Consider the following 15,841-nt stretch of genomic DNA (forward strand, 5'->3'; position numbering starts at 1 on the left):
AATGCAAATTTATGTAATACACAAAGTATGACATTTTTAAAGAAACTTTGATAAATATGGTATTTTTTATTTTTTTTTGTCAAAGAAAATGATTTTTTTTTTCACAATAATTTTTGAGAATTTATTTGGAAGAAAGTATTAAATAGAAAACAGCCAAGTATCCTTTTTTATTTATTAATTTATTTAACCCACAGCTACATACAGTATAAGAGATTATACATAATAATAATAAATATATCTTGAAATCACGTGAAAACTTAACATCCTAATTTATTTACTAACATTATAAATATATTGGAGGAGGTTTTAATAGTTACATTAAACATGTAACTATTATGGTTATGTTTTTTTTAGCCATTAAATTATTATTGAATGATTGTGATTAATTTAGAAATTAAATAAAAATAAATAATAATTAACTTATAATCTAATAGTCACTTAATAATTTATTTCCTTATAAAATTTTAATGAAGATTAATTATATTTTAAAATTAAATTAATTATAATTATTAATTAATTTTTCTTAATTTATTATTAAAAAAGAATCTTTTAACAATTTTTTTACCCTTAAATTATTAAAATTTTTATAGCAAAACTCTTTATTATTTAAAATTATTACACTTAATTATTTAGTTTTTTATTTAAATATTTTAAAGTAAAAATTAAAGGGGCTTTTTCATTTTTACACATCAAAACAGCTTTTTTTTTTTTTTTTTTTTTGTATTTTTACGGAATTAGGCATAGAAATTCCTATTAGAACTAGCACTGCAACCTAAATTGCAACAAAAAATCGTACAAAAACTCCTACTGCAACTAGCGCTGCAACCACTTTAGAAACCCAAACCGTAAATTTGAAAAAAAAATTAAAAAAATAGTATATGGAGTAATTCTCCAAAATTAAAATAGGTTGAATGTGTTTTTCAAAAAAAAAAAGGGCTAATCTCCTCCATTTTTTTTTATAAGGAGTCATTTATTCAAAAAACCAAACCAGTGTCAAAAAAAAAAAAAATCAAGCTCCCCCAAAAAACGAAACAACCACAAACTCAAATAGAAAAACGCACACTTAGTTTTTCTAGTTGTAAAAAAATAATTTAATATCATTTAAAAATAATTAATTATTTAAAAATTTATTATACATAAAGAAAATTTTAATTTGTGTAAAAAGAAGTCTAATTTTTGTAAAAATAAAAATAAATTTCATTGTAAATATTATAATTAAATGGTTTAACTGTTAAAATAATTATAGTATGGATTTATATAAAAAAGTTATTTATAAATATTAATTGCTAAAAGAGGTCTTATTAAATATTCACTTAATTATTTTTTATAATTAATTAATTCTAAAAAAAGAATTTTTACCTATTGGTAACTTGCTATTACAGGTTAAAAAAAATGTAACCGTTACAAAATAAAAATGTAATCATTGAATAATCACCCTAAATGAATATATAAAATCAACCAAAAACAAAGGAATAAAGACAAATCAAAGCATTCTTAAATATAATTTTATTTCAGTATGAACATTTGTTTTTTCCTAAAATTATCAGCAAATATAAGATGAGAAATCAAAGATTTAGTTTAGGTTAGCATTTTACATTCATGACAAAGATCATTTATGTAGGTTTTGAATTTTGATCAATTTTAAGTGAAGTTGTTCGATTGGACAGTGACTCTGTTTGAGTTAGATTCTATAAGCTTTTTTTAACTTTCATAAATATTAAGAAAGTCCTTTTAGGGGTGTATTGGATTAAAAATAAAAGTAATTGTTTTTTTTTTTAATTTAGAAGTTATTTTGGGAGAAGCGAAATATTTCTAGCAATTAAAATAACTTTTGAAAAAACTATTTATAAAAATATAATAATAATTTACATAATTTTTAATTTACTTAGATTTTATTTTTAATAATATTGGAACACTTGGAAAGAAGTTTGAAAATAGACATTTATATAATAACTATCTAAAGAGTTTGATTACATTTTTATTTTGTAACGGTTACATTTTTATCCATTAGGCATTCCATGAACACTGCTAGTTTAATTAATTTTCTTTTTTGAAAAATAAGTTTATGCTTTTAGCTAATGATTTTTTTTTTGCTAAAATGGATTACAAACAATAACTCTAGGCAAAAAAAAAAGGGGCTAAACATAGAAAATATGCTATCTTGGAGAAGAAATAAAAAAAATCAAATACTAGTAGAAATATCGCTTAGTTAATTTATTTTTTAAAAAAAAAACATTAACGTTAATATGAATTTAACAAATGCACTAATCTTAAATTTACTTATAATTCAATAAATAAATTAAAATTTAATATTATGCACTATCTGTTTAAAATTAAAATAATTTTTAAATTTAGCCATTAAACCAATATTATGATGATATTATATTTTTATACTTTTTTTAAAGCAATTTGGGATTCAGTTTTTTAAAATTTATAAATAGTTTACATGTACTAAACCACTCCGCTCGTACTTCCAAAAATTAAACAATTTTTGGTTGACATTAATGAAATAAGAATGAGAACGAAAATATGAATAAGAGTATAATGAAATAAAATTTATTAATTATATAAATTGACAGAAAAAATAATTAAATTTTTTTTAATATGTAATTTTTTTTTTATAGATTTAATCACACTAAATAAAATTTATTTGATTACCAAAACTCTATCATGGAGTTATAGCTTAGTAGGCTCTTGGTTCAATATGGAATTTTGGAGTGCACTTTTTTAGCCATTTTAAAAAGAATAGTCATTTTAACAAAATAGTAAAAAAAAATTCTAATGTTTCAAAATGCAACTACACAAAAGACTGGAATGAAATTAAAATCATTTCCATTCCATTATTCCAACCAAACATACATGTTCTCAATGTCATCTCCAACCAAATATTTGTGAAGTAAACAATTAAATGGTGAAAGTGTATTTCCTTCCAAATAATTGTTTAGAATTTATTAATTGTATTGTAAGAGCATGTAATTGGTAATGTATTGTTAAAATATAACTCAATTTTCCAAAAATTTGTTTTAATAATTATGTGTCAAATTTAGTACGAAGTAAAAATTGTATCAAATTTTACACAATAAAATAAAGCACATGATTCAAAATTACATCACAATACATATTATATTTTTATATAATTTGTATTGTGTTATAATTATGTAGTTGTAATAATAAATAATTGACTATTTATAGTAATAAAATTAATAATAACATTATTATTGTTATAAATATTAATAATTATGTGGATGTCCAAATCTTTTATTTATTACCATTAATTGTAATCAACATTCTTATTTTCCTTAGTTTCCCTTTTTCTTAGTTTCTTAATATCTCACTCTTGTATTTGTATAAATAGGAGTTCACCCCATTGGAATAAATAACTCAGAAATTTTCATTCACTTTCTCTTTCTCTTTCTCTCTTCATCTTCTTCTTCTTTCTTCTCATCTACTTTATATTATTTTATATTATTTTATAACACGTTACCAGCACGAGTCTCTGCCCAAGCTTCAAGCATGAGTCTCTGCCTAAGACCCAATGTAAGTATTTTGTTAAAGTTCTTGAATTGTTTCAAAGTTACTATACACTAAATATATATTTATATATATACTCATTTGACTGAAACAATTTCAAGAATTTTTTTTTATTTTATTTTTATTCATATATCTATATATTATATATGTATGTATATGCTTCTATATGTTTATTATTGATTTCATATATATATAGAGATATATATTATGTTATTATCATTTATAATATTCACAATATATGCGTGTCAATGATATGATAGAGAAAATCTGTATAAATTATACATATATCCAGAAGATTATGTATCATCGATAAAATATTGCATATATCCTGAAGATTATGCATCATCGATAAAATACTGCATATATCCTAAAGATTATGCATTCTCGATAAAATATTGCATATATCCTGAAGATTATGCATCCTCGATAAAAAATTACATATATCCTGATGATTATGCGTCCTCAATAAAATCTTGCATATATCCTGAAGATTATGCAAACGTAATATTCATTATATAGTTGATGGATATATAATGAAAGAGATGAATACATATTTATATATATGTTCTTGTATTCTTTGAGGACAATGAAAAATAATCTAATATCGATATAGATTTCGACAAACATTTCCTGAAGTAAATATTTTATATTTGTCGAAAAAAATGATTGTATTTATATGAATACAACTAAAGAATCATTAAAAATGATTATTATTGATACAATTTTATAGTGGGTTTAGAATACCTAAAAAGAATATTAAGAAAATTGCATTGAAACATTAAAGTATAAGAATAACAGTGAGCATGACTAATGTTATTTAAATACATGAGACATGTATTTATTGTTCATCATTCCCTGCAGAGAATGATACGAATTGACGTCAATTACTTTTAAAGGTTGCTCGTATTAGTCATGTTACTATACATTGTTATTACTTGCAATGTTAGAAATTATTGAATCTGACATATTAAATTCTGCATACATCTTGAAGACTATGCAAAAATTGCATACATATATTCTTTGAAATATCGTAAAAGAAATTGCTGAATAATTTCTTATATTTTTATGGATGAACAAGTAATAAATTTTTATGAAATTTGTAATAATGTCCTACTTGTTCAACGTCATTCCCCAAAGTGAATTTAATGATTTTAAATAATCGATGGCATTATTTACTACTCAAATATTTCCAGAAGAAAGTGGAAACAACCAAAAGATGAGATACCACACAAAGTGTATAAAATCTATATATCATGTGTGGAATTGAATAATAGTAGTCGCGTACCTGTAGTACGGACACACTTATAATCAAGATAAAAGTATATTTGATTATTGAATAGAATGTGAATTGTACAAACTTATTGTACATTTAGAATATTTAAATATCATTCCCTCAAGAGAATGAATAGACATGAAATTCTATTTCAAAGAATATAGATTTCACATATATTGGCAATGCCAGAAGTAAATTAATATGTACATATTTTATTATTTTTTGAAATCAATAGTTTCAAACTATTGTTGGTACAGGATATGTATATATATAGTTACTATATAATTCAGTTTGCATATTCCCAGAAGTGAATATATAACTTACTAATATTTGTTAGTGATCCAATATAATCAAAGTGATAAAGAATCACAAAATGATTATTTGAAAAGCTTCCTGAAGAAGTCTTACATACAATTGCTACTTGGAGTAGTAAAATATATTTGTATGTACCTAGATGTATAACTTTTATCTAGTTATGAAAGTAATAAGAAATAAATAATTATATGTACTGGTTGTATATTTAAATATATAATATATCAAGTCATGATAATTAGACTGATGAATAGTCTAAATAAATTAGACGACTTGTTAAAAAGATACCAGAAAAAATGAATGATATATTATGGTTATATCTATCTGACCATTATAATAACATGATGAAGTTGTCATGTATCTTTTAAATTATACACATCATTGAATTGATGATAGTGATTCCTGAAGAAATATAAAGATTGATAAACATAATAGTGACTCTGAAGAGTGTATATGTTTTGGAGAATAATATAATTATATTATTCGTGTATATAAAAATGAAACTTGTAATGATTATGTTGTAATGAATTTACATTACCTTTTGAAAGTTTCATTGAAATACAAATTATAGTGAACTTGAAGTTCATGAATTGAATTATTTTGACATGATCAATCATATGCAATAAATTGTCAAATGATTTGACTAAATTTTGTTGAAGAACCAGAAGATTCTTCTCATTGTTAATTTATAAGGCTCAAAAGAAGAATGTGCATATATTTGCACATAAAAAAATATTTAAATTATGTCTTTAACAATCTTGAACCATTGTTAGATTTTTATTGCATAGTTTCTTATCGATGTAATAAGATTATATGATCATGCATTTACAAAATGTGTAAATTTATGTATTTCTAATTATACACGTATGACTCATTCTTAGAAATGAATTAAGTTCATAAGGATTGAACTTGAAACTGAAGTTTATTGAACCTAAAGTTCAATGTCATATAGTATATATGAGTTTAAATAAATATTGATGCATTGTGATATACTGAAATCCCTACAGGTATATTAATATTATTAGATATCACAAATTTTAAAAATTCTCTCGATCAGGGGAAGAGAAGCAGTTGGGATTGATGATAATTTTTGAAAATGATCCTTGCACAAAGTATATAAGAACAATATAGTTTAAAATGATATATACCAACTGCAAATCAATATTATTCAAAGTTGAGTTAGAATGAGTTGAAAACGCTTGAAGCGTAAATGAACAATATAGAAATTATTAGTAAATGTTCATTTGATTTGCCCTGAAGTTGTCAAATCTAGAGGTACTCATGGAGATACCTTAATGGTATTAAAATGATAACCGTGATGAAAACGGTAATTGAAGAGACTCCCAAAAGAAGTTAGACATAACACATTTGATCATAATTGAATCACTAAAGTGATTCTATATAGGTACCTATAAATGATAAACATATTTGAAAAATATGTAATTTAAAGAGATCTCTATAAGTTATGTCAATATGGGAGGAAATTATCATTTATTGAAATTTTTGTCAACAATAAATATTGAATGTGTGCATATGCAATAAACTAACATGAGATAGCAAGGATCATTGTATTAGATTTGTCGAGAATCATCGACATACATTTTGTTTTTGGTCAAAATATTATTACGCAATCCAGGCAAATTTACTCACATAAAGTGAAGTAAGACCTGTAGGGTGTGCAAATAAATATTTCTAATGAGAAATTTGCATATATGTATTTGTACATAATGAATTGTTGTACAAAGTTTACATTGACATGAGATTGATTAAAATAAGGCTTAAATATTGAGAAAATATAATCATGATTTGATTATAGCCTGGAATATATTTTATGAGGATTTATAAGCGTCACATAAATGTTGCAACAAAAGGTTATTTATTTGGAGCTCCTAATATAGTGAGAATTTGGAATAAGCCTTATCTAAAAATTCTAGAAGAATTTAATACATGTCTTAAGTGATATAAATTCTAAGTCGCGCGCACTATATGACAAAGATCTTTGTATGAAATAAAGACATGTAAGTAAATTATTGTTTGAAAAATACGTATGGTTGTCTATGCAGTATAAATACGTAAATTATACGTTGTGATAGACTCTTGAAGAGTTTTTGATTAATTGCAAAACAAACTTTTATTTCTTTTGTATATCGAGAAATATTAAATGTATAAAGTTTGTTCATTAGTATTGAAGTCCTGAAGTACTTCATATGTATTAAGAATTATAGATATATGATCATTTGATATGGAAATTAAGATCATACAACAAGATGGAACAAATATATGATCTTGGAGTACCATCATTGTCACAAATGAAAATTTATAGTACCATTAATGTGTTATGTACATATCTACTTGAAATGTTAAATTTTAGTATGAACAAGATTGTATACACACATGAATGATACAATTAGTTGGATAAAGATTAATGTTCCACGAACCCCTCATCTATAATTTAGAAGTCCATACATACTCTGGAAGAGTTATAGAAAATATATGATCAAAAATTGTATATGATGATATTTTGAAAGTGATAACAATAATCTTATGAGATATATTATCACCAAAAGAATTATGGATCATATGTGCATGAGGGGGAGACATATTCATGTTGCACTCTTTTTCCCTTAGCTCAGGTTTTGTCCCACTGGGTTTTCCTGGCAAGGTTTTTAACGAGGCAACTTGCAAATATTTATGAATATGAAATATATATTGTACTATTTTTCCCTAGCTCAGATTTTGTCCCACTTTTTCTAGCAAGGTTTTTAACGAGGCAACTATAAATCATGTTAACATACTTGCATTTTATGAAGCAAGTAGAGAATGTGTGGGAGTGAGATCATTGACATAGCATATTCGGGAAATATATGGATTGCACTCGATGAAAAAGTATCAACCCAAGCAATTCTCTATGGATAATACTGCTTGCATCGGTCAACTAAAAGGAGGTACATTGAAGGAGATAGAGTTAGAACACATTTCACCAAATTCTTCTTTATACGCTTCAAGAAAATGCATATTGGTGTTCAACATATTCAATCAAGTGTCAATCTTGTAAACTTATTCACAAAGTTATTACCAATATCAATATTTGAGAAGACGGCAAACAAGATCGAAATTCGTCGATTAGAAGATCTCCACAAATGCCTAAATGAGGGGGAGTTAGTTTACACTATACTCTTTTTCCTTTGATCAAGTTTTTAGCAAGATTTTTAATGAGGCAGTTATTATGGACATCCAAGGGGGAGTGTTATAAATATTAATAATTATGTGGATGTCCAAATCTTTTATTTATTACCATTAATTGTAATCAACATTCCTATTTTCCTTAGTTTCCCTTTTTCTTAGTTTCTTAATATCTCACTCTTGTATTTGTATAAATAGGAGTTCACCCCATTGGAATAAATAACTCAGAAATTCTCATTCACTTTCTCTTTCTCTCTTCATCTTCTTCTTCTTTCTTCTCATCTATTTTATATTATTTTTTAACAATTATTTATATGCTGAAGGGTAATCAAATATAAAATTTTGTATTAAGTTATGTAAATTAGTCTTTTTAATTATTACTAAATATAGCACAATTTTATATTTTCCACTTGAGATGGTTAAAGACTCTACCACAATTTTTATTTATTTGGTTATCTATAATTCTTGTATTATGATGTTTTTAATGCTTAATGTTATTATTTGTTTTACTTAATCAATTATAGTTTATATGTATAATAAATGTTTAGAATAACATTATATTATAAATATATCAATTAAATTTATATGTGCTTGTGCATAATTATAAAGGGTGATATATTTATTAAAAAAAGTAATTTTATTTATACAAAAAGTGATAATATTTTAGGGTTATTTGCTGCGGCCAAATCTATTTGATAATATTTAAAAGGTGGCGTCTGGCGATAGTCCTTTTGGTCACGAGTTTGTTGGAGCAGTGCCCTTTGACTGTTAGCTGCTAGTTAAGGTCGTTAAATGCTAGTTAGGAGACATATGCCGACATATTATTATGTCACATTCTAAATAAGTTTAATTTTTTCAAAAAATAAAAATAAATTTTCTTAATTTAACTTAATAAGAAATATATTAAAATTCTTAAAAAATTATTTAAAAATTAAATATTTAACTAATAAAAATAACATTTTTTTTAGAGCACTTCTTCTTCATCTTTGTCTCAAGAAATGAAATTACAAACCTCAAAATCCTAAAATCTAATTCGCACAAAGCTAAACTAATACAAAAAATATTGATGTTAAACTTAGATTTTCAAAGTAATTAATGGGGATAATTATATAAACCACTATTTTTGTAAAATTTATATATTTTATACGTTCAAAGATTTTTTTTTCTTACATTTTTTAGAGTGTTCTATAAAAATAACAAGAAAGCTACATAAAAGTAACAGGAAAATAATATCTAAACAACATCAAAATAAAAAAAAAAATAGCATACAAATAACAAAAAATCAACAACAAATTAACAAGAGAACAACATAAAATACATCAAAAGACCGTATTTTCTATAAATAAAATTATAAAACTGTAAAATATTTACACTTCAGTCCAACTATATTTTTGTAATTTTTTAATTTTTTTGAGTATTTGTGAAATATTCCCTAATTGATGACTTGAATCACAAAGATAGTCCCGAAGACCACATTATAATTGAAGCTAGCAAAAGATATACTATCTCTATTGTCCTAAATATAGTACAAAAAAGGCTTTTTGAGGAAGCCTTGTTTGAAAACATTGATTTGTCTCTAAGTGTACCTCTTATAAAAATACTCTTTGAATTATGTAAGATATTAGTAATATAACAAATTTATTTTAAGTGACATTAATATAGAAGTTTTAATGTTTTACAATTCAGCTTTATGATGAAGAGCAACATTGCCATGTAGCTTTTTTAAATAGGTATATGACATTTTGAAAAAACTCTTACTAGTTCATTTTCCATTAAACAGTCATCATAAAACTTTACCCAATTCTTGCGCCAGCTTTTATCACTTGACTAGTTCCTCATTAGCTAGGTTTCTAAAACACATTATAATACAAAACTACTTGATCTACTGTAAGAGTTATTATTATAAGCTTATCAATGTATTTTAGTATTATATTATCGTTTGTAAGTAATTTTTTGCTATTATCTTTTGCAATAAATCATACACTTTTTTTATGCTCTTATGTTTTGCACTTTTCTCTTTGGGTTCTATGGATGAGTAGTGTTTGCATAATTATCGTCAACCACATTTGAAATAGGACATGCATAAAAAACAAATTGAAAATAAAACGTAAAGTGTACCTTTTCATTGAACAAAGGCTCTTCTGCTGCTTCAATTTCATTGCTCCAACTTTTGTGGAATGTCTTCAGTTTTGGGCATTTCTCTATTTCCAATATCTTCAAGGATGGACATTCGATTGCCAAATGGTTTCCACCACTGAAAGTTTTGACGTTTGAAAGAGAAGAAAGATTAACCTTCTCTAGTTTAGGGAAACAAATAGTCTCCATCGAACTTCCTTCTTCATTTCCTGCTTCTTTTATGACTATTATCTCTTGCATATTCTCACACTCCTTTACTTTTAGAGTTTTAAGTTGAGCCAAACTTCTTGCCACAACAGAAGAAAAAAGATACTTTAACTTGTGACACCTCTCAACATTTATATCTTTTAAATTCTGCATGTATGAAACTTCTTGAACTTGATCTTGCCAAATCATCTCTACACAATCAAGTGAACTCAAACTTAATTGCTCCAAAATAGGAAATGCTACCACCTACAAAATAAAAGTCTAATCAACTTCATAAAAAGGGAAAAAAATAAAGATAAATTAGGTAATTAGTTCCTAGTAGTACAAGTTGATTTTATGTATATCAGTATATGTTGGTATATTGTTTTAGTTTATTTTAGGAATGTAATAGGTAGATGTCTAATTTATTTTGAATTAGTAGTATTTTTTTAATATCATATTGCAATACATTAATTTCTAATTGAGTATATTTTTTAATGTATTGAGTTGATTTATAAGTAATTTTTAGTTGTTTTTAAACTTAGTTGTTCTTTTGAGATTGTTTTTGTATTTTTTTGAAGTTTCACAGGTGAATGTTTAGTACTCTTTATTGGTTTTTTTTTTTTAATAGTTTATTTTGGATTAATACAATTTGAAGTGAATGACTTGTTGCTTTTGCCTTATTATATTTTTGTTTCTTATTAATACAATTAGAGTTAAATGTCTCGTTGCCTTTTTGATTTGTTATTTCTTGAATTGGAATTAATAACACAAATTTGATTTCTTATTGTTTTTATTTTGCTTCATGTTATTATTTTGTTGTTTCGTAGTTTATTCCTTACGAATACAATTTGGGTATATGTTGTTTTTTATGGGTAGATACAATTTTGGTCTTGTGTATTGCAAAAATTATTAATTGAACATTCTATTTTGTTAAAAAATAAATTAAATTTTATATTTTTCAAAATAATATTATGAATTCAATTTTTCATCAATTTTTCTCTTTTGATATAACCAACCTAAAGCCAAGTCTTAACACAAACAAATCAATGAAAAAATAATTAAACTAATTTTTTTTTTTTTCAAAATGACGATTAGATCCTTTCTAGAAGAATGCATGCACCAATAACAAAAGGAGGAAGAAAAAAGAGTGTCTGCCCATGTTCATGCTCTGTGGCAGTTTTTCAATTTTTTTTCAGTTATTTCCAACCCACTTCCCCTGTTCTTCCACCATCACCATTATCGATCCTATCTGATCTACCTTTTTGTTTATTTATTTTGGTTCTACCCTACTGTGATATCTTATGCTTTCTCCATGAATCCACTTCTTGATAAAATGAAGTCGACAATGACTCTCACTGAAAATGAGAGTGAAATTCTGGCCATTACTGATGATGGTCCTGATGCAGATGTTTCCCAGGAATTTATTCTTATTGCTCGTGTTCTAACTAGTAAGAAAGTCTGGTTATCCACGTTTCAAAGACAGATGGCAGACCATTGGGATGGGCGTTTCAAAGTGAACATCAAAGAACACCATTCGGATTTGTTTATGGTCTGTTTTGGATGTGAAGGAGACCGATTTTGAGTGTTGGATAAGGAGCCGTGGCACTTTCAAAATCACCACATTGTACTTATCGATCCTTCTTTGCATTTGAATGTTACTCCAGATATCATGATTTACAGTCCTTTTTGGGTTCAAGCCTATCGATTGCCTTTTCTTAGTAAGTCGAGATCTTTGGCCAAGGCCTTGGCGTCTATTCTTGGTGAGTTTCTTGCTGTCCATGATGACTCGCTTAATGAGGGTTGGGGTCCTTTTCTGCGTTTTCGTGTCAACCTTAATCTCAACAAACCATTGCTGCGTGGTAGAATGATTTCTCTTCCAAAAATTAAGGATGAATTTTGGGTGGAGTTCCGATATGAGCGGTTGCCTGACTATTGTATGGAATGCGGAATGATTGGCCATCTCTATAAAAAATGTCCACTATTTTTGGAGAAACTTGATCTGAATATTGAGCCTGAACTGCCATATGGCCCTCAAATTAAAGGTTCGAAACTGCCATCTTCTTCTTATGATCGTTATAGGACAGACTTCCCCAAAGGCAATACATGGCCTCTGCTTACTCGTTTGGCCAGAACATCTTTGACATCTGTTGTTCCTAAACTACAAACATTACCCCATCCTCAACCGTCTCCTTTACTTGTTGGAGAATCCTCAAACTCTGGCCCTGTGACAGATCAAAACCATGCTCATCACACACACAATGCCTTAGCCCCCTCACTTGTTAACAGATCCACTTCAAATCGCCCCATACAACCTTCTTTTGCTCCATCATCTTTGCATAATTTATCTTTTACCTCTCACATAGACCAATCGTCTATCCCCTGCCACAACAACTCTGCTTCTGAGTTGACAATTAAGAATAAAGGGAAGAGCATTATTACCCCTGGGACTGATAAAACAATTAATGATAAGAGAAAAAATATTGTTTCTTCTGGTACTGAGTCTACATCTATTTTATTAGATGTCTTCACACCTGACTTAGGATCAGATTTAATGAATACCTCCAGTGCCACTAATCTCAATACCTTTGCCTCGTATCCTCCCAGTCCTACTTCATTTCGAATTCCTATTAATCCGTTGAGGCCAGTACCATTGCCTGCTATTTCGAAGGCTATTTTCACTACTGCTCCTGCTGCTACAATTGTTTCCAAGCTTAATGTTGGTGGCCAAGAAAATGATCATCCGAATAGAGTTTTCAAAAGACAATTTGACACAAACTCCATGAGACAAACTTTGAAGAGATGTAGAGCTAACAATTCTGAAACTGCTCCTTCCTTGTCAGAAGTTGCTGGTTTAAGTCAGTCTGTTTCTGCAACTGTGGATTCCACTGATGTGTTTGACAACTACGCGGAGATTGCACAGCAATCCCGCGGTTCACCATGAAAATCGTCAGTTGGAATGCTCGGGGTTTGGGGAACCCGAATGCATTCCGAAGACTTCGTTTGCTTGTTAAAGAGCAAAATCCCCATGTGTTGTTTCTTATGGAAACAAAGGTTACAGTTAATTCTCTTTCTCGTTTTAAGCAATCTTTATGTTTTAATTGTGGTTTAGAAGTTCCTAGAACTGGGTTGAAAGGGGGTATCATGTTGTTGTGGAAGGATCATATCGATGTAACTCTTCTTTCAATGAATGTTAATTATTTTGATTGTTACTTGGTGTGTGATAATGGTCCTCGTTGGCATCTTTCTGCTGTGTATGGGTTTCCTGAAACTGAAAATAAAAAACATACTTGGACTCTAGTTAAACGGCTTAGAGATGTTTCTCCACTTGATCCTTGGTTGTTGTTAGGAGATCTTAATGAGATTTTTTCCCATACTCACAAAAATAGTGGACCATTAAGACAAGATAATCAAATGGAGGCTTTCCGATCTACTTTAGACCAATGTTGTTTGCATGAGCTGCCCTTTAATGGAGATGATTTCACTTGGTCAAGAAGTAGGAAAAATCCTGCTGCACTCAAAGAACGAATTGACTGGTGTTTTGTCAATTCGGTGTGGCTTGACAATTTGACACCACCAACTGTCACGCATGAAGATTACTATGGTTCTGACCATAGAGCACTTTCTGTAGTGCTTAGTTTTGCTACTCAACATACTGTTGAAAGGAGGAAATCAAGATTTCGGTTTGAACGTATGTGGTTGAATTCTCCTGACTGTTCTCGATTGATTGCTGATTCTTGGAAGGCCCACTCTTTTGCTACTGATTGTGTTGATCAATTGACCGTGAGCCTAGCTGATTGTGCTCAATCTTTGCAGCAGTGGCATAATAATACCTTCGGGCATATGAGAAAGGATATCAAAGAAGCTCAGAAAAAAGTTCAGCAGTTCCATAATGACACAACTTCAGCAACTGATTTTTCACAAAAAATTACCTCGGCAGAAGCTATTTTAGATGAACTGCTAGCTAATGAGGAACAATATTGGCAACAACATTCTAGGGTGGAATGGCTCACTTCAGGTGATCGAAACACGAAATTTTTTCATGCCAAAGCTTCTTCAAGGAAAGCAAATAATAGTATCAGAAGTATACAGGATGTTAATGGTCAAACTTTGTATTCCAAGGATGAAATTACTTCTGTTATCACAAATTATTTTGAAACTCTTTTCAAAGCTTCAGAAGAGGATCATTGGGCTCTCAATCATGTTCTCTCAACAATTCCAACCACTATTACAGATGCTCATAATGATTTTCTACTCCAAGATTTTACTAAAGATGATGTTTTTTCAGCATTAAAAACTATGGGAGCTGATAAAAATCCTGGTCTTGATGGCATGTCTGCTATGTTCTACCAACACAACTGGGAAGTGGTTGGGTCTTTGGTCACACAAGTGGTTTTGCATATTCTAAATCATGGAGGTAACCCAACAACAATCAATAAGACACTCATTACACTCATTCCAAAACTGAAGAAACCAAAGGCAATGAAAGACTATAGGCCAATAAGCCTATGTAATGTCATTTACAAGTTGGTTTCTAAGATGATTGCTCTTCGGTTAAAGCATGTTTTACCGAATGTTATCTCTGAAACTCAGAGTGCCTTCCTTCCTAATCGACAAATAACAGATAATGTCTTAGTGGCTTTCGAAATGGTGCATAGTCTGAAGCATAGAACACGAGGGAACTAAGGTTATGCTGCTTTGAAACTCGATATGAGTAAAGCCTTTGATCGAGTTGAATGGTCTTATATAGCAGCGGTAATGGGCAAGATGGGTTTCAATATTCGTTGGATTTCTCTTATTATGACTTGCCTACACACAACTTCTTTTTCCTTCCTCATTAATGGTGAAGTCAAAGGTTCAGTAACTCCAGAGCGTGGTCTTCGTCAAGGTGATCCGTTATCGCCTTACCTGTTTTTGATATGCTCAGAAGGTCTCTCTAGATTGTTGCAATATGAGGAATCTATTGGTCGGTTACAAGGGCTAGCTATTTCTCGAAGGTCTCCTCCTATTACACATTTGTTATTTGCTGATGACAGTCTGCTTTTTTGTCAAGCAAATGATCGATCCTCAGGTGCTATAAAACGAGCTTTAGATATTTATCATAGAGCATCTGGACAGCTTCTTAATGAGGATAAGTCTGTTTTGTCTTTTTCTCCAAATACTCCATCCTCAATTAGACATTCTTTCAGTCAAACTTTGGGAATGCCAATCAGTGAATGC

The 15,841-nt window shown here is 28.3% G+C and overlaps 1 protein-coding gene across 4 annotated transcripts in view; it reads right to left on the bottom strand.

Moving 5' to 3' along the window:
* Window positions 1-15,841, bottom strand: part of LOC115695810 (disease resistance protein At4g27190) — a 69,500-nt gene that overhangs the window by 30,667 nt on the left and 22,992 nt on the right. For all 4 annotated transcript variants that reach the window (XM_061116981.1, XM_061116983.1, XM_061116982.1 and 1 more), the window contains one exon: window positions 10,418-10,888. In XM_061116981.1, the coding sequence (XP_060972964.1) occupies window positions 10,418-10,888 (471 nt within the window). The remainder of the gene's footprint in view (window positions 1-10,417; window positions 10,889-15,841) is intronic.

Source organism: Cannabis sativa, chromosome 6, assembly GCF_029168945.1.
Source record: "Cannabis sativa cultivar Pink pepper isolate KNU-18-1 chromosome 6, ASM2916894v1, whole genome shotgun sequence".
NCBI classification, from domain to species: Eukaryota; Viridiplantae; Streptophyta; class Magnoliopsida; order Rosales; family Cannabaceae; genus Cannabis; species Cannabis sativa.